Source organism: Seriola dumerili, unplaced genomic scaffold, assembly GCF_002260705.1.
Source record: "Seriola dumerili isolate Sdu_G_001 unplaced genomic scaffold, Sdu_1.0 BDQW01000068.1, whole genome shotgun sequence".
Lineage (NCBI taxonomy): Eukaryota > Metazoa > Chordata > Actinopteri > Carangiformes > Carangidae > Seriola > Seriola dumerili.
The window spans coordinates 18,669,569-18,696,423 of record NW_019174323.1 but is presented as its reverse complement, the minus strand read 5'-3'; the positions used below and the strand labels follow the sequence as shown (position 1 = coordinate 18,696,423).

The 26,855-nt window shown below is 40.9% G+C and overlaps 1 protein-coding gene across 1 annotated transcript in view; it reads left to right on the top strand.

The window, feature by feature from the left end:
- The window catches only part of LOC111220218 (carbonic anhydrase-related protein 10), a 214,179-nt gene that overhangs the window by 180,559 nt on the left and 6,765 nt on the right, over window positions 1-26,855 (top strand). The window contains exons 4-6 of the mRNA XM_022743230.1: window positions 4,466-4,651; window positions 18,207-18,302; window positions 24,464-24,536. Of these exons, the coding sequence (XP_022598951.1) occupies window positions 4,466-4,651; window positions 18,207-18,302; window positions 24,464-24,536 (355 nt within the window). The remainder of the gene's footprint in view (window positions 1-4,465; window positions 4,652-18,206; window positions 18,303-24,463; window positions 24,537-26,855) is intronic.

Here is a 26,855-nt window from a genome sequence, read left to right as displayed (position 1 = left end):
CCTTTTACTGTACATGCTCTTCTCGCGGCCTTGCCGGGTCTCGCTTTTCACTGTAAGACAAACACGATTACGCTCCTCGCCTCTGTCATTCCAACCACACTTCACTACCCGCGCCTCCCAGCCAGCCTCCAGCCATTTACCCTGACATGAGCAATCAGCCTGAACAACAGATATTGGCTGGGGAAAAAAAACAAAAAAAAAAACAAATCTGTCATCCTGTGCACAGAGTGAACACTGATTGCTATATGCAACAGTCACATGAAACAATAGTGTGAAGATTTAAGGCTGGAGAGACTTAATATTACAGCTGTTTCTCTATTTGTGGCCAGATGTTTTTGTGTACTTTTGGTCTGAGGATGTTTTCATGGTTCAGAATTAACTAAAGCAAATCATTATAATACAGCATACAGTTGTATTTTAGAAGATAAATGTTTCCAGCTTTGTGGTCGGTGAAGGTCCACTACGCCGCTAAATGCAGGCAAAACTCTGCAGCCAGGGTCTAAAATCGTGTGGGAAGCAGTGGACACTGGGGACGGTTGTAACAAGTTACTGAAACTGTCGCCAAGCTAAGCAGCCAAATCAAAACTCACCACACAACAGTATTTGTCAACATTTTTTGTTGAAAATAGACAAAATATGCAGCTAATTCTGTCCCACAGCACAACAGATGCAACAATAATTGCTAATTTTAACATATAAGAGAAAAAAAATACAATAATATTATGGTAAAACCATCCAAATTTTCAGAATACTATGCTTATTAAGACAAAAGAAAACGAAATTTTATGTATTTTTAATATGTCACAGTCGTCCCTGATCGATGTTGCATATGTAAAAGTTTGGTTGGTCTGGTCCAAACAGTCTCAGAAACAGTCTTTTACAGAAATGTAAAAAGTGTCGCAACCATCTCCAGTGTCCTACATATTCCCAGAGGAGTGGTACACACCGGAACCGTTACTTCTCACTAGCTGCTGGTTCTCCTCTGCCCTCTCCTTTTTAGGGTTTTGGCGATTTGTTTTTGTAAAAAAAACCTCGCGAGATCTGACAGTAAAGTCAACAAACGTGTGCCGCAGTGTCCCGCCCACAGCTTCATCTGATTGGTTATACGTCACGATTAACAGCCTATCACGCTGGAGGCCGCTGTGTACGCAGACGGTCACAAACTAAAGCGGCCCCGGTGAACGAGCGGAGCTGTGTGTCGAAGGTAAGAGAGCTGACATCACTGGAGCTGTAATAAACATCACAGTCCTCTACAGTGAAGTTACAACAACACCGCACTCTGATGAACACGTTCATCTATTGATCAGAGAGAGAGAGGCAGAGAGAGAAGCTAGCGCTAACTGCTAAGCTAAAGTAACTAGCTGATCTGAGCAGCATGTAAACAACTGGTGAGTTAGTGGAAGTCGCTAAAAGCAGCAGAGAGCTGTGGGTGCTGGAGCAGAACCAGTGTAAGTTTAAATGTACAGCAGGTAGTTAGACACTGTAATGAAGAAAACAACAGTAACTGTGTTCAGATAGAGCAGCAATAAACTACCGGTAACAGAAACTCCAGAGACTGGCGATGAGACACTACAGTGACGTCAGCACGTCAGAACGTCAACGGTCACTAACTACAGTTACTGAAAAGACATTTTACTGCAGTAGAAGTAAAATCAGTGTAAAAAATGTTCTCAGACTAAAGTACGAAATGAGTCAGTTAAAATGTCTCTGAGTAAGCGTGTTACGTTTTAAAAAAGGGGGGGGGGGGTAAAACGTGTTATATGAGGACAGTTTCAACTTTAACAACAAAATAATGGTGGGAGGCCGTGTCACACATCAGAAACAAATAAAGAAAATCATTAATAACACGATATAGATAAATAAGAAAAACAATACAGCATCATTCACACCCGATCCATTATAATCCGTGCAACCCCATATCAAATTACTGATGCATTAGTACATTGTATGGTTTCTTAGCTGTGATCCACCAGACCCTTCAACACGATGGCTGCTAGTCTAGTATCAATATAATGTAGCAACAGGGACCAAAGCTTATTAAATACCTTAATCCTGCATATCACTTTTGTGAAACTGGCCCTGGAGGTCCAGTCTCTGTAATAAATGTATGAATTTGAAGGCTTATCAGACACCAAAACTCTGCACAGAGGTTTCTAATTTAGTTTATAGATACATTTATCTGTGGTTGCATTGACTGCAAGTTAATAGTGTTCTTGTTACAAACTTATCTAGCAAGAATGTGTATTTGATTGGTCACCGCAGCATTTTTCCAGCTGATGCAGCCCACTGTATTAATACCTGTGGTTTTGAAATGACATATGGGTATAATGCATCTGGGGTGTTACTGCATTATGCATATTTTCAGCCTATCAGCTCACTGTCTTTCATCAGCAGGCGGATGGAAGTGGCCTCTCACCACTTCCTCCTCCTGAATAAGAGCCAGAGGTCTCGAGGGAGATGAGATTTTTCTGGCCTTTTCAGGCGTCTCTCCTCACCCCTGTCGCCTCGCTGGGAAAACCTAAAAGACTTCCCTTCACTCACCTTTTTCCCTCCACTAAATCCAACACACCTGTCTCCTACAGCTCCCTGTTCTTATCTCCTCTTTGCATCGCTCCCTCTTCCTCTCCTTTCAAACCATTGATTTTCTTTTTTTCAGAGCTTCTATAAAATATTTACAATGTGTGGGCAGACTTCTTCTTTCTCTGGGAATTTAGAGGAGGGGGGGTGTGATCATTTTGAAAGCGAGTGGTAAAACGAGTGAGGGAGCGGAGAGGAGAGGAGAGAAAGCAAGGGCAGTGGAAAGAGGAGAGAGAGAGGCAGATAAGAGCGATGGAAGTCCACCCGAAGCCGTGGCGTGAATATCAATGCCTCACTTTGAAACAACTCCTGATTATAAATAAATAAACACAGCGCAGATAAAGATCGTTATTCAAGGCTTTTGTAATACCATGTTTCCCCTCAAACCTGGCAATGTATCGATTGTGAGCATATTCTCCTGATTTCAACCTCTGAATGCAAACTTTTTTCATCTCCCTGTCCTTTCTTTTCACTTGAGGCTGCACGCTCTCCTATTGTCTGCTCAAGTGTTGTTGCAGTTTACAACATGGCCCCTCCCTCCTGCTCGGATTGCCGCCTAATTAAATAAAGCCCTCAGGACTGTTCTGCTGTTGATGATACAGGCTTCAACAAAAACTTGGATTCCTAAGCCGTCAGAAAATGCAAGACGACAGCGTCTCCTTATTACTGAAACCAAAGCTGAGAAAGACTTCAACATTTTCCTCACTTGTTTTTTTTTATTTATTAAAGCTCTTACTAAACAAATGATTCACTGCTCTGTCAAGTCAGCCAGAAGACTCAATCTGAGGTGAACCTTCCTTCACGATGCACCAATAGCCTTCAGTCATTATTGTTCCACAGCTACAGGTTTAAAAAGATTTCACAGCAAAGATTTCCTTTAAAGTAGTTTTCTCTGATGTAGTTTTCTTACATAATTTTCTTATCTTGTCTTTTTTGTAGAGAAATACCCCTCCAGAAAGACATATTATTTTATACACCTAAATATATTATTTTATTAATGAGTTTCTGTCCCTTCAAAATTATGTTATAATATCTGAAATCTATTTTAATCAACATAATAAGAGAACACTTTTAATGACCCAAAAAATTGCAGTCTTATACTGAACAAATTGGCAAAGCCTTTTATTTGTTTTAAAAATATCCAGTCACGGAGCACAATTATAGTTTTTATGGTTATGTTCAAGACACATCCCAAGAACTTCGCCTGCGGTACCAGAACACTCAAGTGTTTTCACTGAACATAATCCAGGCATCAATGATGAGCCGCAGCTGAATTATGCTTTGTTGTTTTTGGTTATAATTATTTATTGTTAAAGCTCCTCCAGTGTAAAGGTCTGTGTCCATGTGTAGTGTGATTATAGATCAGCTCTAGCTTCTATATTAATACTGTGAAAGTATCAAAGCCTCAGTCCACAGAGAAATGCACACAGCCTGTATTCAGAAACTGAGCCTTAAAACCAGCCGTCAGGACTTCTGGAACTTTGTGATGTCACAACAAAGCAGCCCGCCAATCAGAAGAGAGGTTCTGAGCCTCTTATGTACGTCTGTTCCATTCTCATGGACACGTTATCTCAGTAACACCTTGAGAGAACGTCTTGAAATTTGGTACAAACATTCACTTGCACTCAAGGATGAACTGATTAGGTTTTGGTGTTCGAAGGTCAAGGTCAGTGTGACCTCACAAAACATAAATCAAGACTTCACATAGCGATTATAACAAAATTTCACACAAATAGTTAATATTTTCTCTGACTGGATAAACAGGGATGTTACCTGGAACTAGTCTGAGTGGCGGAGGGATACAACCACGAGGAGGTGACTCTAGTTTGAATATTTGGGAATATGATTTCATTTATGTGCTAAGTTTTCTTCATCTGCTCTTCCCCAGGTGGGAGGGACGATGTACAACACGGGCCGCCATGTCTCTCTACGATTGGACAAGGAGCATCTGGTGAACATCTCTGGAGGGCCAATGACATACAGCCATCGTCTGGAGGAGATCCGGCTACACTTTGGCAGCGAGGACGGCCAGGGCTCTGAGCACCTGCTGAATGGACAGGCCTTCTCTGGAGAGGTGAGTGTGTGTATGTGTGTGTGTGTGTGGTGTGTGTGTGTGTGCGCCTGTGTGCGCCTGTGTGCGCCTGTGTGTGCCTGTGTGTGTGTGGACTTTTATGGAAAATTACAACACAAATGGCCGAGATAACTGTTGTGTGTACAGGTCAGTGAAGGGGTCGGACACACTGGTGTTCGACTCAGTTCAGCAGCAGGACAGAGTCGGACCATAATGAGTCTGTCACACCACATTTTTCAAACACATCAAGGTGAAAATGGAACTACTTTTGGTGCTGGTGTTAATTGCACACATCGCCATGGTTACAGACAGACCAAAACACTTTTGCTGACTGCACGCTGAGGCGACAAAGAATTATAGTTACATTACCAAGTTACCCCTACGGGCAGCAGGTGTACGCGACCCTGGTTGTCATGGTTACAATAATAAACACGCAGACTGTAACTATACCAATAGCAGTGTGCCTACCTTCGCCTCCATGGTTACTATAATAACAGTCATAGCTTGGTTAGGTTCAGGAAAAGATGGTGATTTGGGTTAAAATAAGTGCTTCCTCAACATCAGACGATATTTGTTGTCATGGTAACAATAATAAACACACGGACTGTACTGACTGTACTCTAGTCGTTGATTATTAGTGAGATATTGGATCATTTGAACATTTATTAAAATGAAACCATGAGAAGTTTAGAGAGGAAGCTCACTGGTGCATTTAGATATGTAAAACGTCAGAAGCCAAAAAGTTTAATCTTGAACGTGTTGGATTGTAAAATCATATTTTATTATCCACTGTGTGAAAGCTTCATCTTTAAAGTAACTGGTAACTAAAGCTGTCACATAACTGTACTGGGGTAGAAAGTATAAAGCACATTAAATGAGATGACAGTAGAGTGTTTAACTCTCTCTCTCTCACACACACACACACACACACACACACATATATACACACACACACACACACACACACACACACACACACACACACACACACACACACACACACACACCCCGTCGCATGGTGCCATTTTGAAAATTTTGACGAGTGAAACAATTAGCTTCCCGGGCTTTGATTGTTCAACAAAATCATGAGTCATTCACGCCGCTGCATTCCACAGCTGCCATTATATGAATAACCAATTTTTTGTGGCAACAAAATAATTGCAGTCTTGACAGGCAAATTTATTATAATTAATGATAATCATTTATCCTCCCTCAGAGTCTGAGAGCTGATATTCAAATCATAACAAAACAAGTGTTTACTGCTTCCTTCAGGGGTGGAGAGAGCTGTAACCCAAGCCTGAGAGGACACACACACACACACACACACACACACACACACACACACATTACTATACATCACGGCTCCCTCTAGAGATTCATGTTTTATTTCACCCGTCTTTAGTCACTGATTTGCCCTTTGTGGGTTAACACTGTGTTGGAGGAGTTTAGTGGAGAGAAAGTCGGAGGAGATTTGCCACTGATATTTGAAATGTGATGTCACACTGGTGCAACATTGCACTCCACTTCCCTGAGGCATGCAGCAGAGGGGGAATAGGTTGTGATGGCAGTAAGTAATTTGCTTCTTTTTTTTGGGGGGGGGGGGGGGTAGGTGGACATGCCTTTAAAATAGTAACCGTGTGTATGTCACTAAAATCTAAAATTCCCAGGAAATATAGAGAAGACATGTTTTCAGTGTCGTCGGTGGCATCTATACCCTTGTGGGGCACTTGGAAGGATTTGTTTTGCCCTGGGTTTTGTCTACAGGCAGGCTCTCCTGCCCGTCTAATTGGCGTACGCAGGTGGACAGAAAGCATTCAGGCCTGAAAAGGTTGACTTACAGGTGACTGGTAGAAATGAACATCGACCAACGCTAAATCTACTATAGACAATTTAAGTGGCAACCAAGCATCAACCTCCGAGGCAGAAAGATGAAATGTATAAATTCAAAGAACTGCAGTTCCTCTATTGGCCACTAGAGTCTGGCTCCAACAGTGAGTCAGTCCCCATAGACTCCCATGTTAAAATGTCCAACTTTGCAGCAGAAATCAACATGTTTACAGCCTGGTACAGAAACTGTTTTGGTCTCTAGAGCTAATTTCCTCCTTCATGACACCTGTTTATATAACTCACCTCTTTATATAACTCACCTGTTTACACTTTATTTAGGACTACAGTTATGGAGGATTGAGGGCGTGGCCTCTTTGAGTGACAGGTGGGTGAGCGTATGCTTACCACAATTTGGCATACACCGAAGTCTTGGCTCCAGACACGCCCCTCCTCTTTGACCATTTTTGGGTTAGCTGGGAGTTAGGGGCGGAGTCAGACACTGCCAAGCTGGCAGACTCTCAAAGGCCGTATTAGATATATTTCATATTTTATAATTGTTCATATTTCATATTTCAAAGTAAAAATCAAATCAGTTTCATTTTAAAGTTTGATTGTGAGTCTCACAATTATTCCATGATAGTTATGTGCCAAGATAAGAAAATTATTTGTCAACAAATAATCTGTTGATTGATTTTTATTTTCTTTTTATCAGTGGAGTTTAATTTATTAAATAATTAATTAGTAATAATTAATAATTAATTTTCAAATGTTGAAATGAAAGTTGGATTTTTTTAACTTTATATCATGGGTACATAAATACAAAATGAAAAATTTATTAAATTATTGATTAAAGTATTGGCACCAACAAGCTTCCAGAGATTCTGACAACTGATTTTCGGTGAACAAAACTATGTTTACTAATTTATTTTGTAGTTTATCTCAGATCTGTAAGAGTTCAGTATCCGGCGACTTCACCAGAAACACACAAAATCCAACATGCTCTTCTACTTTCTGCCACCAGGTGTCGCTAATTTCTCCCTCATCACCCCTCGATGTGGATGTAGAGAGGAGAACCCAAAGCAGCTTGTGCATTGTGTCACTGTGTTTCACATCATGCAGGGACTCTAATCAGAATCCGTTACACAGGGTTTCAGACATGTAGTCAAACATGGTGAACACAGTCACAGAACTATTAAACACAATGTACGCTAGAGTGAAGAAGAAGACAACTTCTTTGTGATTTTAAATGTGATTTATCACACAGCAGCTGTCAGAAACTTTGTCAGATGATGTCACAGTCACACAATAACCTATACCTGTAGATTCTCTCAGCAACTAGCTTAAATACTTTTGATTAAGAATAGTATGCTGAGAGAAAATCTCTTCTCCATCCTGATATCCTGACAACAGAAACTATATCTTCGATGCGGCTGCATTAAAAGGAAGTGTTGCTGACCAGAGCGGCTGAACAGAGATTTAATGGGCTGACACTCAATAGTCCTGAGAACTGAGCCGACTCTGAACCTTCTCCAGACTTAAAAAAAAATATATTTATTTTTTCATGTCTGTGTCATACTCAGATTCGGCCTAGACAGAGACAGCTATAGTGGATGCATCTGGATGTGTTTTTGCTGCGAGACGTGTGGGTCACAAGTGAAAAATAGGCGAGAGGCCAAATCTCTAGATCACGTGATGCAGCAGCGAGGCGTGAGACATGTGACGCAGCCGCGAGGCGAGAGACACGTGTGTCACGCAGCCATTGTGTTTGCTCTAACCTGTAAACATGTGCTCCAAATTGAAAACCAAGACGTTCCACAGCCGCCATGCACATGCCACGCATCCAGTTTGTTCCTGACCTTATTTGAAAAGTGTCGCATCAGAGTCCAGTGCCATTACACACGACCGCCCGCCCTGTTTAACTTCATTAAATCATGTGTAAATTAGGGCTGCACAATTTATTGAAATATAATTGAAATCGCGGGAGGTGTGTTTTTTTTTGATGAAGCTAAAACATGTCACGTTGTGAACTGTCAACACCATAAGCACTGTGGTGCTACAGACACGCCCCGGCCTACAGATCATTTTCTCCAGACGGAAAGAACATGTTTGTTTGGTACGAGACCAACAAAAATCATCATCCATCATCATTTTATTTTAAACTTTGGTGAAAATGAAAATGAAAAACGATCATCTGAAGTGAAATCATGACTCGTCGTAATCACAATATCTGCCATACTAGTTACATGATTTATATCGTTCAGCCCTAGTGCAAATAACACCAGGCTGCAACACCTTTACCTGCATCAGACTGGTCGGCTATGACTCAAATCCATGACTTCCTTTCCAAATTTCTTTGCAGCTTTTTCAGCAGTCATTGTTTTATTCCTGAAATGAATTATGCTGCTAACGCTGCTGTATCACACTGTACAATATGATGCGACTGTTGAACATTGAACATGAGATTGATACGATCAGCTTCACCGCTTCATCTTTAATCATTCTTTCCTATTAATTAAATGTAGAAATCACAGCACGTTTGGTCGTCTGTGTTCACATCACAACATCCACACAACAAGGCGTTTTTTTTTCCATTTGTGTAGCTGCTGCTGTGACTCCTCGCTGCGACTGCCACAGCTGTTCCAAGACTTTTAGCCTCCACGAGCGCGGCGCTGCCTATGTGGCCTAAATTTGTATGCAACATCAATTATGTTGTCATCACGGCATAATTGGCAAAAACAATTTTGCGCTATATAAAATGGTTGTTGTTTCAAAGCAGCCATCAAACTCTCCCTTCCCTCATGTTGCGAGCAGTGCTGTATACGTTTCACAGACTGGTGATGCAGAAGCGTAAATGATCTCAGGGTGATGTATACTCACAACCTCAATGCACATCAGCCACAGTGCTGTCGTGCAGTGCGCTGTGTAAGCTGAGCACCACCTACAGATTTTATACAGTAGCACAGATCACGCTGTGACACAGATGCACTGAGTGCTGCGATGGGCAGACCCTCGTCCCCAGGATCTGAGGGTTGCCCAAAACAACTCTCTCTTTCTCACTATTGTCATCCTGTCTTCACCTTTTTTGTAATCACGTAATACTGGTAAGAAATTATCACATTATCACATCCATTGATCGCAATAATAATACAGTATACGGTCACTAAATCCACACACTTGGTGGCCGACATGTGGTTCGATGTGTTTCCAATCACAGTCTATATTTAAGGATTGTGAGTGTGTGGTCTTTTGGCAGCTCTGCTCAGATAGACAGATAGTTGTGTCTGTGGTGGAGCTGCCAAACCGCAGGGAAAACAAGGCCAGTGAAGGTTTTTAACATCCCATTCCCTTTTGCCGTGTTCTCCTCGCTCATACAAGTGTTTCTGAGTGAAACAGCAACTAAGAAAAACATCCTCCTCATCCTCCGCCCCCTCCCCCAGTTAGCCCACCCCACAGCCTTTCATTGAGCCAAAGCTGTGACTACAAGGTCCAATATGATGTTTCATAATCGAAAATGCAGAAAATTTTCCCTCTCTCCCCCATCTGCAGATGTGTGGTGGCTGTTGCGTGTCCTTGAAACGTGAACAAAGACAGAAATATTCAAACTTTTTAAAGCAAAGTATCCCTCTGAAATGGCAGCCTGTGGGAGGACAGGTGGGTGGGTGGTGGTCATGGACGAGGGTGAGGGGTCCAATGGGTATGGTGGCGTATCTGTGTGTGTAAGTGTGTAAGTTCATTGATGATGTTATTGACTCCCTTATTAAATCTACACATGCATTTGTATTCATAGGATTTATTACCACCACTTGACATTTGTGCTGATGAACATACAGGAACATATATATATATATATATATATATATACAGTATACAAAATTGCAGTATATAAAACAGTATATAAATTTGTAACTCATACAACGCTGTCCTTATGCCGACATGGTACGTCTATTAGTATTACAACTTCAATTATCACCTATGGTAAGAAGAAACACAAGATGATCAGATGGTTTTAATTCGATTATCTAAACCACTTTGTGTTTGCTAAAATTAAGAAAAAATGTCTACTGCACACAACTGCTTCAATCAGGTCAAAGGTCAAGTTCGTCTGTGAAATGTAATAATTTATAGTTATCTTCATTCCCTCTCCCAAATAAATGTTTAATGAGTTTCGAGCATGAAAAATTTTTTTAATTACATTATTACGGAGGCCAGTTTGTGCCAATTTGTGCCATTGTAGTCTACAAAATAATAGAACCACCTGTTGGTATAACACAATATAGTTCAACAGCACCGCAAACTGCAACCTCCAGCTGAATCAACGCCTCTCTAAAACAATTTCAACAAAAAGTAAACATTATAACCTTCATGAAGGAGGATTTATTGAAGGGCTGTTGCATTAGTTTTAACCAGGTGGACTTATTAAACTGCCAGCTGAGGGTATATGTCAATAATATGAATGCAAAACAACTTATCGGATATTTATTCAGGTTGTGAATCACCATCATTTATTCACAAATCCAGAAACATGCATTCGTCATTATCATTAATGTAACATTACTCTTTTGCCTTTAAATCTAATTTCAAAGTCAAAACTTTATCATTAATTCATAGAAAATAAAAGCAAATCATCTGCATATATAGAAAATATTCATCATGACATTGTCAATCGTGCAGCGTCTGTAGGCAAGTCTGTTTTCCAGGCTGAATGTTGTACCACCTGCTGCCATACAAAACATCACAGAACCTGGGGGTTAAATTATGCCGGCTGTGTGTGTGTGTGTGTGTGTGTGTGTGTGTGTGTGTGTGTGTGTCTGTGTGTCTGTGTGTGTGTGTGTGTGTGTGTGTCTGTGTCTGTTCAGCTCTGCTTTCCTGGAGCTGCTTCACAGTCTAATCTGAAAATGAAACACCTTGGTCTTTTAATAAGTGCTAAGATATTCCAAATATTATTCCACCGCTGGGTTGGCTCCAGTTTTCAACATTCAACCATCCTGTTATTGTCTGATTAAAAAGAGTCAGGTTAAAACTGCCTTTTAGAAGTTATTCTTATTTACACTGTTCTTGAAGTTGAGCTTTAAAATTCTGATACCAGTGTGTTTATGCCAATATAACATTCCTTTAAATCTGACATAAAAAACACATAGTGCATCATGGGAAATCCAGTCAGACGTGGCAATACAAGACGCCCACGTTAAAGGACCAGTGTGCTGAATGATTTAGCGGTCGGCAGTATAGTAAAGCAGACCAGAAGTGTTTTGATCGATTTCCTTCCTTTCAGGCAGCCGCTGCTTTGTGTTCATTTCAGCCTGACCGGAAATGTCGGTGATTCATCAAAGGGAAGAATTCATCTCTTTTATGGTTTTTGAGTAAGGTACTATACTGAAAACACTTGCTGTTGGTATAGTCAAAGACACTCATTTGAGGGAACTTCCTCTATAACATTAACTTTAATACAACAACCGCATTTCCATGTTTGTTTTATTGTTTGCCTTTTAATTAAATGACAGTATAACTTATAGCTTATCGTTGCTTTTCACCAAATAACAATCAGATCTCACACTGCAAACAATGTTCATCTCAACAAGGCAATTAGTCTCATACTTCAGCCTTAATGTTACATTTCTCCACCAACATAGCAGTTTTTGTTGTTTCATTAACAGCAGCATCCCTAGTTCAAGTCTTTCATAAAGGAGCTATCTGTAAGTTTTACTACTGCTACATAGCTAAGGTTAGCATCAGCAGCTGTTTACTTACCAGTCTAGAAGAAACATTGTGAGTTCACCATTAAACTTCATTCTTTTACTCACCAACAGCTGTCTCCAGAGGTTGAATCCTGCAACAACCCTCTTGTTTTGCTTCTATTTCTATCACTTTTTCTCTTGCACTGAAGTTAGCATGCTAACCAGCTAGCCCAGGCCCGGTCAGACTGTCTTGTCGCTTTCCGATACCGGGTCACTGTAGCGTCCAGTCTGCCCTGAAGAGGTAGCTGCTCAGAGGACGTATTATAACCTCTTTAAACGTAACATGACTTAAGCTCTTGCCAAGACTGATAACTAAACAGCTGCTAATGCTAACACTGGCTATGTAGCAATTGGAAAACTTACACATAGCTCCTGTAACATTTACTGTATGTCATGTATGCATGTTTCTTGCCATCTATCTTCTGTCAGGGGATTTTATTATGGCTCCTGTTTCCAGAGTAACATAAAATAAACTGGCAATTACAAATCTCTGCATCAACTTTGCAAGGTGCAAATTTTAGTGAAATGGATAAATCTCACTGGTCGTCTGGAGGGAAGGAAGTAATGTACTGATGGTATTTAATCAACATTCAGGGAATTCAGACAATCATCAAATTTGACTTCAATCGAGCCAACGTTTGTCGAGATATTTCTGTCCGGAACAGTTTGGTGAATCGTCCAACCACCTGAACGACTGCCTACCCAGGGAAGTGGTTGGCAATGATGTGTGCTTTGTATGTTTGTAGTCTGCAGCAGAATATTTGGTACAGGGTCTTTGTATCTACAATCAACAGCCAAACAGCATCATATCCATCACATCGGTATTGGACTGGACTCTTACAAAGACACATTTCAGTGGTACAAGTTGTTGGAGTGGAAGACACAGTCTGATTCATTTCTATTACAGGTGACTGACAGAGATTGTAAAGAGCGTCAAGAAAAACACCCATTTTGTGAAAAAGACAGAGTGAATCCTTTTCACTTCTGCTGAAATTCACAGACTCAACATCTGAGACCTGTCGTCTTTTAAGGAGCCATGATCGTTCAACAACAGAAGACCACGAGTGAGAAAAAGAAGCTCCTTCCCGTAGCCCATTATAATAATGTCATACCAAAGTAGAGAACTTTCTATTCTTTCATTTTCACTCTCTCTTCACAAACAGTCAGTCAGACTCTGCAGTCTGGAAAAGGACTGACCTTTTATTCCCATTATCACCCGTTATTTACATCATCTTATGACACAATATGATGAAGAACAAAAAACCCGACATGGTGCATTCAAATAACATTTGTGTGAGCAGATTAAATTACAACGATAAACTCCAGAGGAGGTTTAGAGAGTTTGCTGAAGGAGACGCCGCTCATTGCTAAAGACAGGAACCAGCTATATTTAATACAAATCTTGTTAAGTGTTTGAGAAGGATTCTCCATAGGCAGCTGTTCCAAATATTTTAAACCCCCATCAATCACACACACACACACACACACACACACCTTGTATGTCCTCTTTCAAACCCAGTCACACACACATGGAAAATCACATTGAGCTACTATCGCTGCAGCAGATGATCGGTCACAGAGCTTTTGATGAGCAGAGCTTCTTCTGGTTTATTTTCTCTTCCCCCTAATTATCATTAATCACTATTAAATGGCACATTTCGCCCACATCTGCACCATGGAGTCCCAGCGGTGGATCTTCAATTAAAATCACATCAGAACATCACTGCATGGCTTGTTCTGAAAAAAACAGATATTCATATGACTAAATAAGAAAGCTAACTAAATTACCACAGCATTAACACAGATGATGATGGTTTCTCGTGCTTTGGCAGTGGTCTGTCCTGCCAGTAAGACACCTGAGTGAAACCAGGCGGGTGGGTAGCTCCTTGTGCATAATCATACTGTGGTCGGTGTGAAAGCAGGCCTTGTCTGTTTGTTAGTTTTATGGATCTACACTCCAGTTAATCTGAAGGAGGAAGGACAGATGGCTGGAAGTTGAGATTGAGAGTGTCATTTCCAGCCCAGCGCTTTTAAACCCCCTCTCACCGTTAACGGCGAACACCTCTCTTCCACTATCGACTTGCTGTCTTCATATTTCCCTGCCCCACGGGCCGGGCCAGCCATTATGCCATAAAGAGACTGTCATGACCCCCCCCCCCCCCAACAACCCGACACACAAACAAATACTCTCTCACACACACTCCTGAGAGCACGAGCCAGCCAAGCAGTAGTGACCCTTCACACCCACTTCAGTGTCGTCTCAAGCCCCCCACCCCCCCAGTGTGGCTTCTCGTCCAGGTTAACTGACTGCACCCTGAGAGCTTGTGGCAGTGACACACTGAAGAGACATTAGTGTGATAATATTGGTCCAGAGCTTTTCCACCAAGACCAGCATTAAACTGTGATGGTTTCCATCAGAGACCCTTCAGAAAATGAACTAATTTAAATGTTCACAACAGGATCAAAGCTGTGAAAAGATACACAAGAACATTAAAACCATAAAGATGGACATCGCCTCGGACGTCGGATTGTTGCAAGCATACACTCACCCACCTGTCACTCAAAGAGGCCACGCCCTCAATCCTCCATAACTTTAGTCCTTAATAAAATGTAAACAGGTGAGTTTTATAAACTGGTGTCATGAAGGAGGAAATTAGCTCTAGAGACCAAAACAGTTTCTGTACCAGGCTGTAAACATGTTGATTTCTGCTGTAAAGTTTTAACATGGGAGTCTATGGGGACTGACTCACTGTTGGAGCCAGACTCTAGTGGCCATTAGAGGAACTGCAGTTCTTTGGATTTATATATTGGCTTCATCTTTCTTCCTCGGAGGTTGATGCTTGGTTGCTACTTAAATTGTCTTAAACTGCAGCTTCTGGTTCTTCAGTGTTGATGCTTCATGTTTCAGCCCTGGAGGTTGACGCTGGGTTAAAGTCACTGAAAGGTGAAGTCATTAACATCTCAATACAATGGCAACTGTCAAGGGATGATATCCCACCCCCTGGCAACCGTCATTGCCATGGTTACTATAATAGCTGTCATGGCTTGGTTAGGTTTAGGAAAAGATCATGATTTGGGTTAAAACGCTCTTTTTGACACTTTTCCCTTTGCTCCTGTCATCATTACTACGACCACTAGATGTCGCCTAGCAACAAAACGTAACTATGGGTCATAATAACCTGCTGGGCTCATTTTTTACAGGACAGTCTCCACAATCAATTTTCTCAACAAAGAAAGAGCTGAATAAAGATCTCAACTCACTCTTTGAGTTTCAGTTTCTAATTTCACTTACAAATATTGAAAGATGAACCGGAGCAGATTTGATGAGGGATTTGAATTTGATGAGCAGTTTCAGCTCTGGATTCCTATTCGATGAAGTGCTATTGAACCCCAACCCTAATTTGTTCTAACTCTGAAGAATCTCTCACACCGTATTATGTGTTCTGTCTGCAGCTCTGTCATCATCACAATCTGCCCAGTGGTGTTGGAAACAGAGTGACAGACTGTACCTGTTAGACGTGTTTCTGTATTCAGTCGTTAGCATGAGTCTGCTTGAACAGAGGGAAGCTGTGTCTAATTACACCCTCTGTTTTCTCCCTTCTTTCTCTCTGCATCCCCCTCTTTTTCTTCTCCATTTGGCAGACGTTCTCACTTTATTATGGCCCACGCTGGCCTTTTATTGCCCACCAGCAGCAAACTTTGTGCAATTTGTCATTGAGGGATGTGTGGATGAGTTCTTTTGGCTGCCTCTGCTGCTCTCACCTAAAAATCTAATCAGATCAGCGTAGGGCCCTAATCACTTCCTCTCTCGCCTTGATTGCATTTATAGACGTTCTGTCGCTCTGCGCTCCCCCAATCGAGCATTTCATAATTGCTCTCCTCTTGCATTTGTTTATTTATATCTGCCAGTACAGTTGGTGCCAGGCTTTTCTGCCAATGAGCGAGGATGAGAAGTTTATGGAGGTGGGGAGAGAAAGACTGAGAGCCTCTGGGAAGGATCTCAAAATCATTACCACGCCTTTGTGCTCGAAATAAGCGCTTTACCGCCTTTATATTCAAAGCAGATCGTTGTGTACTTAAATACAGACATACTACAGCCTAAAGGCATTAAATTAGGAGCTTTATATAGCGTTATAGTGGTATGGCTGTAAGTTTTGCCAATTTAGGTCAAGAGAAGTTGATATTTTGGCGACTCAGCTGGAGCGCTGCGGTTATACTGAGTGAACAGTATTGACAAGGAAATCTTTCCTTTCCCTATTTTTTTCAGGCTTATTGGTGAAATAGCCACTAGGACACACTAGTCCATTACTGTCCAGACTCTCTTAATCTGACAATGCATGAAGGTACGCCCGCACTGTAAGTGGGAGTTTACACGGAGAATGGCCTTGCGATTTTGTGTCCGACAGTTTTTGCAGTTTTCCTACTGTGCAGAAGAGAAAGTGAATTTCTCTCTTTAACTCTCTTTTCAATATTTGAATGCTCTTGAGGAGAAACTGTCCAAAAGTGTCACAGTTTGCCCAGACGCTTTTTGTTTGAACACTTTTGGACTTCGGACTCTTTTGGACACTTTATGTTTGATTGTTTTGGATTTGATTTATTTCCTGTTTTATTTTGAAAGTACTTCCCTTGTGCGTCTCATGTTAGTTACTTCCTGTCTTTGTGTTGTTTCCCTCCTTGTTAATTATCTTAATGTCTTCCACCTGTGTTCTATTACCCTGGCCTTCCTTGTGTACTTAAGTCTCTGTCTTCCCCTTCGTCTTCGTCTTTGTCTGTTTTACTTTCCTACTCCTGTTTTTCCTCCGTGTTCTTCCAGTGTTTTCTTGTGGACTTCTGTTTGCCTTCGTGTTTGCCCTGCTCCGCTGTTTCCTAACTGTTTCCTGTTTTTTTTTTTTATTCCTTGTTTTGTAAGTTTCTGGGGTTTTTTTGCGATTAAACATTATTTTCCACCGACCCCCTTTTTTGGTTGTCTGCATTTTGGGTCCAACTATCGTGACAAAAAGTCTGTGCTGTTATCCCCATATCTTTGATTTGTCAAGTGGCATCACCAGGGAAGATACAAAGAGTCTGCTGATTTCTGTGGGTCAAAGACTTCAGGTCGTCGTTGACTGCTAAGGCTAAGGCTTGGTACTTTAATGTAGTATACATTAGGAAAAAACTGTGTAACTGTCCAGAAACTTAATATCTGGGCTGACATACTTCAGCCTTCATAGAGTGGCCTTGGGGTTAAGGCACAATCTAAAAACCACAACGTCCCCAGACACTGTCACTCTCCGTCTCGATGTCCCTTCTTTTCCTGTCATCTCTCAACTGTTAACTTGCTAATAAAGACACAAAATGGCCACAGAAACAAACCATAAAAACACATGTTCCCGACGGATCCATCTCTGAACTCCCCGTCTCTGCGCTCTTTGTCAGAACAGGTTTTAAAACCACTTTTACAGGTGGGACGTTGAGCCGTGCCTCCTGCCCACGTCCAAACATCATTAAAAAGCAGGAATATTGAACAGCTGGAGTGGATGAAGCATCTGTGTCAGTGAAACATTAACCTCATGCTGGGAGATGGTTTATCCTCTCTCACCTCAGCCTGTGAGAGCCGGCTGGCCTTGGATCAAATGATGACAGCATCCCTGCCTTTTTATCTCCCTTATTACTTACTATCCACATCTACAGCGAGTATAAAATGTTCCCGAACACCAAGTCTTTCCATTAAACTGACTGTCTCTGAGAATCCATGGGAGAGATTTGATCCCATATCGATTTTCCCTTTTAAATCATCTGACATGTAGCGGCGAGGAAGGATTTAGCAGAATGAGGGATTCTTGACACAAGGCAACCGAGATATAGATTTTCTAGAAGGGTGTTCAACTCCACTATTTCTAATTTGTACTCAGCGCGGAGATCAGCCTTGTGTCTCACTCTCACAGTGTTTAAATTGTCAGATTGTGATTTTCTGTCAGTAAAATCTCTACATGTCCCTTTCTGTGTGTGTGTTCCAGGTTCAGCTGATCCACTACAATCATGAGCTGTACACAAATTACACAGAAGCTGCTAAAAGCCCCAATGGACTGGTCATAGTGTCCATATTCATGAAGGTAAGTCTACATACATGTGTTTCATAACTGCCTGTGTGCAAATATGTAAGTTTTATCCACTGACAAGAATTGAATTTTATCTTGACATGCCCCAGCAGCTGCTATGACGACATTTTTTGTAACAGCTTATACACTGGAGAGAGCAGCAGAATACTAATCACTGCATCGGACAAGAGTTTTCTGTGTTCCTCTACAGTTTAATCAGACTTTAAAAGCGTCAGCAGACAGCTATGGTATACAACACACAGATGGAACGTGTAGGGAAAAACAAAACAGGGCTTAACATCATGTTCAGCGCAGACAAGACTCAATTAAAGGTGAACCAAGCGTTCATTCAAGTGTAGAAACACTGTGTTTTCCCTCTTAATTTCAGTCCCTCTCAAGCTGTAAACAACGTCTGCAGCAGCGTTTAGCTTTAAATTATTAACTCTTTGATGCAATGTTTGTCTGGACTTGCAACCTGCATCTGACACGGAATCATAAATCAGTCAAACGTGACACACACACACACACACACACACACACACACACACACACACTCTGAGAAGTCATAAGAAAATCCCACCTCCAGAAGATCAAATTGAATTGCTTCAGTAAAATAATCCAAATGATTGTTGTCTGCAGGTGTAGCCTGTAGCTAAGTGGCTGACTCCATGGCAACATAACACCTTTACATGAGCCAGGGTATGATGGGAGGCCTGGTGGCAGAATCCCAAATCATACTCATTCCAGAGGGAAGTAAGAAAATGGAGAAAAAAATAATGGGCCTTTTCTTCACATCAGACATTTTGACTTGGCATGATGGGAAAAGCACAGGTGTTAGCAATAACGCTAACAAGAGGAATGTCCACTGAGGCATCTAAATGGAATTCAGACATTCAGTTACTATTTATTATTATTTTCACCTGTGTTTTTCCTACTGTGACATTAACTAACCTGTAGGAGAGACAAAGTACATGGAGATTTACACATTCATAGAAAGTCTGACTCCTGAAACATGGCCATGAATAGTTTTTATTTATGATTTTTATTTACTTATGAAAAAAGTTTTTGCCTTTAAATTCTCCTCCGTTCACCTGGGCTTAGTTTTTCAGGTACTTGGCAGGTATGTTGATCCAGCACAGTTCTTCTGTGGAGTCAGTCTCTCTTCATGTAATCCCAGACTGACTCCATGATGCTGAGATCAGGGATCCTTAAGGGCCAGACCATCTGTTGCAGGAGTCTGAAGATCTTTCTTTGTGACTGTATGTTCGGGCTCGTCATCCTGGGACTGATCAGATTGTTTTGTGCCATGGAGAAGAGTCTGTGAGCAAGAATGAGCCTCTGAAAAGAATCTGTGGTCTTGATTACACTAATAAAACTAATAAAACAGAAGACTGAGGCACGTCTTAAAGCTCCTCCAGTGTAAAGGTCTGTGTCCATGTGTAGTGTGATTATAGATCAGGTCTAGCTTCTATATTAATACTGTGAAAGTATCAAAGCCTCAGTCCACAGAGAAATGCACACAGCCTGTATTCAGAAACTGAGCCTTAAAACCAGCCGTCAGGACTTCTGGAACTTTGTGATGTCACAACAAAGCAGTCACCAAGCCCCGCCCACCTGGACCCACCATCCAAACCTTGCAGGATTTGGTTTCTCTGAGTGTTTTTACCTGAAATCTGAGATATTTTTATTGGATCACTCAGAAAACAGTCAGCCAATCAGAAGAGAGGCTCAGAGCCTCCTCTCTTCTGATTGGCTCACTGACCTGTTGTTACTAGAGCTCCAGAGAGAAGCCTGAGAGAGGAGATGTAAAACTTATGAATCAACACTTCAAATTAAATACAGAAGAAGAAGAAAATATGGAGCTTTAAAAACTTGTATTCAGCCAAAGAAAAAAACAGTTGTATTACTCAAAAGACTTTTAGTGAATGTTGGATTAAATATAAAAACTCGCACCAGTCACATGCACAAATGCTGTAGCCTCACTTATATATGGCCGAACCAAGACATTAATAACTGTGCCATATGCCTGAAAATGAGGGGAGAGGAAACAGAGAGTGAGGTAGAATTAAATTATGCTAAATATGAATGGGATTTGGTGCATGATGCAATAGATTGTCAAAGTCATTGTATCATGGATGAGAGGCAGAGGATAGGGTCGGTATCTGTGTCAGTATTCAGCAGACACATATTGGTTTAAAGAAATCTGTCAGAAGTTCAATTCGCTCCCTCTCGTCCACTCTCCTGCTCCCTCTGTGTCTTTCATTGAAACTCTCTAAATGTTAAACTCAAGAACTCACGACTCACAAACAATTAGCAATCCAATTATCCTGCAGAGCCAAAACAATGTGCTCCTTGGCTTTGTGTCAGAGCCGAGCAGCAGTGCAAGGGGTGGTGTTAGAGCTCCCCTGTCTCTTTGTTGTGTATGAGAGGTTTCCATCTTGAACGAGAGGCTCAGAGATCAGAGAGGCAGCCAGCATCCTCAGCGCCGTGCGCACCAAGGCTGAAAAGTTCAGCTGCTAACTGCTAATTAGCTCCCCAATGTCAATGGGACCATCATTTAGTCTTGAAGAGACAGAGGAGACGCTGACCTAGGTCAACCCTCCTCGATTCCCCCATCCAACCAGCAGGAGAGTGTGTGGGAGGAGATGTGAGAGAGGAGCTGGGCTCTGGAAGTGGAAGTATGTGATGGCCTGAGGAAACGGCCTCGTCTGCAGCTCCACACGGACGTCAGCTGTACCTGCCAGAGACAAAACCTGTATTATAATGATATTAAACGACACGTCTTGCTGTTCTGTAATCTATTCATTGCATCTTAGAGGTGCTGCACATTTAATGACAACACAATAGAGTAGCAAAGTTTCAAAATAAGATTCCAAAAGCCAGTTACAGAAATAAAAGCCCATTTCATTTGTTGACTGTTGTAGCACTTTCACGGATTTAACATTAAATTAATCTTCCAGTCATCAGCCTTTGTTATAAACCTTTGTTTGTAAAGCCTTTAAAGCTCCATGTTTCCTCTTCTTCTGTGTTTTATTTGAAGTGTTGATCCATCAGAAGATATAAAAACCATCTCAGTGTACTGTAACAGGTCGGTGAGCCAATCAGAGGAGAGGAGGCTCTATATGTCAACTTTTAAACTAGTCCCAATCAGAAAGCAGGGCTGCTACAGATACTGGTTTCCAGTCCCGTCTATATGAGACCTACCTTTGTTCCATTTTCCCATGTTGGTCTTACCTGACGTCATTTAACAGCCACGAGTCTTTGACCTGTGATTTTGAAGTTTCTGATTAGTAATAGTGCTTGTAAAACTGTCTGATGCGGTTTTAAGATTTATAGAATTATATTAAAAAGGGTCCCATCATTTCACAGCACCATGTTGATCTATTTTTGTTAAGCTTTCGATAAATACTGCAGCACGACCTTCAGTAAAAGTCCGGGAAAGACAATTTTGTTAATGCCTACATGTCAAAAAAAAAAAGTTTCAATATCCAAAGAGATGAGCCACAAAAAAAAAAGTCACGCTCACACACGTCTGTTCACCTGCCACCCACTCACACACCCACCCACCTGCACTCCAACTGTTCCCTTCTTCTTCTCCTCCTTCTTCATCGCTAATGTCTCCCACTGTCTTGAGCGTGTTTCACGAGGTCAGCCTCTTCAGTAGTAGCGCCGAGCAGACAGGTGGTAATTAGCCACATCTCTCTCAGAGCAGCGGCTCTTTGTTTCTCACCTTTCACTGACTCACGCTTTCCAATACCTCCTCAAATTTCCGATCTCATCGCCGTGACTCAGAACGCCGGGCCGGGCCGGGCCGGGCCGGGAGGCGCCACTGAGGGTGAGTGGAGCTACGCTGGGACCTCTGTGAAAACATTACTCTCACTAATGCTCCATTTGTTGCACTAAGTGTTGATTGATGTAACGGCGAGGAACATGTGGAGCTTCAAGATGTGTCTCGTGGTTATCGTGTGTCTGATCGACACTCGGCCATATGCTGCTGAGTCTGTACCTCGCTCCTCCCTCGTGTGAGGACATTCCTGAAGCAGAAGAGACGGCATGACTGAATCCCCTCAGGTGCTTTTCCAGGAAAGACGATGAAAATGAGAGAGACAGAAAGTAGGAAAACTAGTGAGCAGCTTGGAGTGTCTGGTAAAGGCAAAGTAATTTCAGTTGCAGGGAGGGGAAGGGAGGGGAGGGGAGGAGGAGGGGGGAGGACAACCACATCTCTTTTTAATCACTTGGCCCAGAGACATCTCGACAGTTAGAGTTGTGAAGTCCACAGAGCACGAGTGAGGGGCAGAGGGGAGAGAGAAGGGCACCGAGTGTGAGGTGCCTCCTTCACACTATTAAGAGAGCACGTCTCGGAGTAGCGGGAACCGATCCGTGCTCCTCGGACTTGGCCGAACAATGGAGTTAGTCAAGCGGAGTGGAGTCAGGAATTAAAAGGGGCTCGCCTGCTTTTTGTTGCAGAGGTGCAAGTTACGGGTCAAGTTTCAGTCGATTTTCTCACCAGAATCTGACTTTGAAGGAAGATGACAAACTCTATCCATTCATCAGTGGTGCTTCCTTGTGACAGCTTTTATATTATACATCAGTTTCTTACCATTGATATTCCGCCCTTTAATATAGTATCGCATCTAAAAGGAGTGTTGACTCTACATATATTATTTATGTGTTCATGTGTTTCCTGCCAATAAGGTACAATAACCTCAGAAAATATAGAAATGATTGGCCTCATTTATACCACACACACTCCCTGATATTGCTTTTGCAAGGGCGCCATAAAAACTACAATATTTTTCTAACAGAATTCTTGTGTTCTGAACAAAAATATAAATAATATGAATAAACACTTTTGTTTTTACCCACATTCATCATGACTTCAAAGGCTTTCTCTAAGCACACAAAAGAAACACGAGATCCTGAGGCTCATTACCCATCTGCCACCACGGCCCCATGTTGCAGCATGATGTACACAATTCCTGGACGCTTGCGTATCCAATATCCAGCAACTTTCGACACACAGTCAACAACCTGATCGACTCTGTACAGAGATGTGTCACGAGGCGAATGGTGCTCGCAGCAGATACTGACACTTTAGATGAGTATCTGCAGACAAAGACAGTTCAGTAGTAAGTAGTAAATAAAACTACACATCTTGAAGTGGCCCCACACTGTGAAACAAACATGCTTCAGTTGTTTATACAGCACAGTCACAATGTTTTCACTGAAAGCAGATAAATGACTAGTAACAGTTACCAGTTACATCTGCAAATTACAGCTTCAGTGAGTTATGAGCTCAGTACTGATGAAATGTCTCTTTAGTTATAGAAACACACAGTAACGACTGTGATATATCATGTTTATCAAAACATGCTGCCCTTCTTGCTTATTCATTTTCCTTTTGAGCATTAGATCAGAAGAACTGGACTGATGTCATGTTAGCACAGAGATGGATGGGATTAGCTTAGCGTAAAGACTGGAAGCTAAAGTTAAAAAATATCCACACTCATACCTGTAACCTCATTAACTGACATGTTATATCTTGTTTTTACGAAAATGAGAAATGAAAACAAAAATTTGTTGTTACGTGCTTAAACTATTTAGCTATGCTAACCATATCCGGACTCCAGCTACATATGTAGCATACAACATGAACATGATGTCAGTCTTCTCATGTAAGTCTCTGAAATATGAATTTAATGTGCAGATAATTGTTCCCATGTACTGTTACATTACTGTGTCCTGCAGGGGAGAGGCAATACGGAGCTTAACGTTCTCACATTCAAGCAAAATCCACAATAGATTCTGTTAGGACAAAAATACAGTGTATTGGCTATTTAAAAGAGATGGATTATGTTTTGTGGTGGCAGCAGAGTGTGCCTGTGAGCTGTTTTTAATGGTTTCTTAAAAACAGTGGGAGCCTTTGTTTTCCAGAAGGCAAAGCAGCAGCAGAAGAGAGTGTAGGAGCTTCTGACTGAGCAAAATACATCAGTGGGTTTAGACATTTCATTGGCTTTAAAGGTGATAGATGAAAAAAAATACACTGGCGTTATCCTTTCAAGTGCTGGGCTCAATAGATAAAGTGTAGTTTAATTTTGAACAGGCTGTCGTTTCATTACATGGTCAGTCCTCTAACCTCAACCTCTTTCTCTCTTTCTTTCTGTCTTTTGATCCAGATTGCTGAGACGTCGAACTCATTCCTGAACCGAATGCTGAACAGAGACACCATCACAAGAATAACGTATAAAAGTAAGTGGCTGTGCAGTAATATAATTAGGGGCTTAAAGCAGCGACGGTTGAAGTGACGGCTACGGCGCGTGTATACATTTCAACGTGCTGGCGTTGTAGTTTAAATAAAACATCGCTAGGCAACATTTAACTTTAACAGCGGCTTCTTCACTGCTTCAGGAAACTGAGGTGGCTCTGAATATTGCTGCAATACGTCTCTTAAAATGGCAGAGAGCTCTTCGCCTACAGAAAAAACACATGAATTTCACATGTGCAGAATCACATGTGGGCACATGCACATGTGATTTTTGCAAATATTTGCTTCAGAGACAATTTAATATCAGGAGGGAGGAGTTTGTATAAATCCATGAGCACTTCAGCACCACGGACAGCGTCGTGGCTGTGGGCTGGAGAGGGAGGGTGGAGGTTAACAACAGTTTGTTAACAAGGAGAACGAGTTGTCCCAGGTAAACAGAGAGCATCCTCACCTGTTGATGGTCCTTGTAGAAGAAACAAATAAACAATATTGTTGTTGTGCTGCAGTGTTAAGTTAATTAACTCACCCTAGTATTATAATTAAGGAAAACTGCTGCTTAGCTTTACACACCTGAACGAGCAAAGCAGAAGTTATTCAAGCTTTATTATTCTGTAAAACTAAAACAGTTTTTATGGAGGACCACAAGTGTCACGGAAATAGTAAGAAAGCATTTCATTAATTAATAAGTAATTGTACAATAACAGTAGTTATAAATAAATGTGTTTACATATGTGTTTATTATAAATGAATAGACTAAATTACAAAGTAATTAATCATTTGAAAAACAGGACTTATAAAAAGAATTTAAAAATGAAATAACAATCCATCAATAAATAGTTCAAATTAAAAGGGGATTTACAAAAATAAAAAATAAAATACATTAATGAATTCATAATGAAACTCTATTTGAAGAAACAGTTTTAAAATATAAATAAATTTAATTAAGAACACAGATTTGAATCAGGCATTTAAAAGGGTAATTTCCCTTTCCATTCTCGTTTCCATTTTCCTTCTGTTTTTCTTTTTCCTGTTAGCTATTCTATTGCTTATTCATTTAGCTTCTCCTATTACCCTCTCCATGACACTTTGGGCCTTGTGCTGGTAAAACAAGATAAAATGATGCTAATTATCCACGGGATGTAACCAGCTCTCTGATTAGTTAGAGAGCCTTATATTGTATAGCCTTATATATATCTTTTCCAACACTGTTTAGGCGCCAAGAAAAGCCCTTTTATGAAGATATGTTTATTGCCTGTGCCAGGACATTTTAGTTTTGGCTTTCAGTCTCTTCAAATGTCAAACCTTGATATAACGAGAATTTTAAAGGGACATTGCCAGTGAAAGGGAGAGTGTCCACCAGTGGAGATACCCTGATCGTCTCCTTCCCACAGGTGATTGCCAATCAGAGAGCTTGTTACGTCCCATGACTAATTAGCATTGTTTTACCAGCACAAGGCCCAAAGTGTCATGGAAAGGCTAAATGCAGAGGCTAAAAGGAGAAGCTAAATGACCAAGCAAATCGAGTTGCTAATAGGAAACAGAAAAAGCGGCGAGGAAATGGAAATGCAAATGGGGAAGGAAATTAGCCTTTTAAATGCCTGATTAAAATCTGTATTCTAAATTCAATTTGTGAATCCAGTTGTTTATTTCTCCTTTTAAACTGCATTTTTAAATTCCATTATTTATTTATGAAATCACTGATGTATTTTTAAATAATGTTTTATGTTGGTTTTTGTGAACACCTTTTTAATTTGAGTTATTTATTGATGGATACATTTTTCATTTGTAAATTCTTTTTATAATTCCTCTTTTTATTACCCATTAGAAATATCAAATAATTAAATACTTTAGTTATAATTAAATTTGTAAACAAATTCATTCATTCCTATTTTTAAACTTAGTTATGAATAACAAATTTAAGAAATGCTTTATTAGTATTTCTCTGAAAGTTGAGGCCCTCTGTAGATTTAAACCTCTGACGTTACAAATGACTGAAGCAGCTGACCCTGGACAGTAACAGGTTACTACTGTAGGTAGTTAGCTGCTAGACATGCTAACGTTTGTAGCTTATGGTAGAGCAGACAAACACACAGTTTAATCTGTTCTTTACACTTTTGTTCCTGTTTGGTTTTGAAAAAGAAAATAAAAAAACAATGTTTTCCAAACTCTTTATGACCTTACTGTTCATATATCTTTATTTTAGTTATATATATTTCTACATACTACATCTCTCGTATACCGCAGTCCCATACAGACTGCTTGAACATCCAGAAATCCAAAGCTTGCCTCGTTCTGGTTGCGTA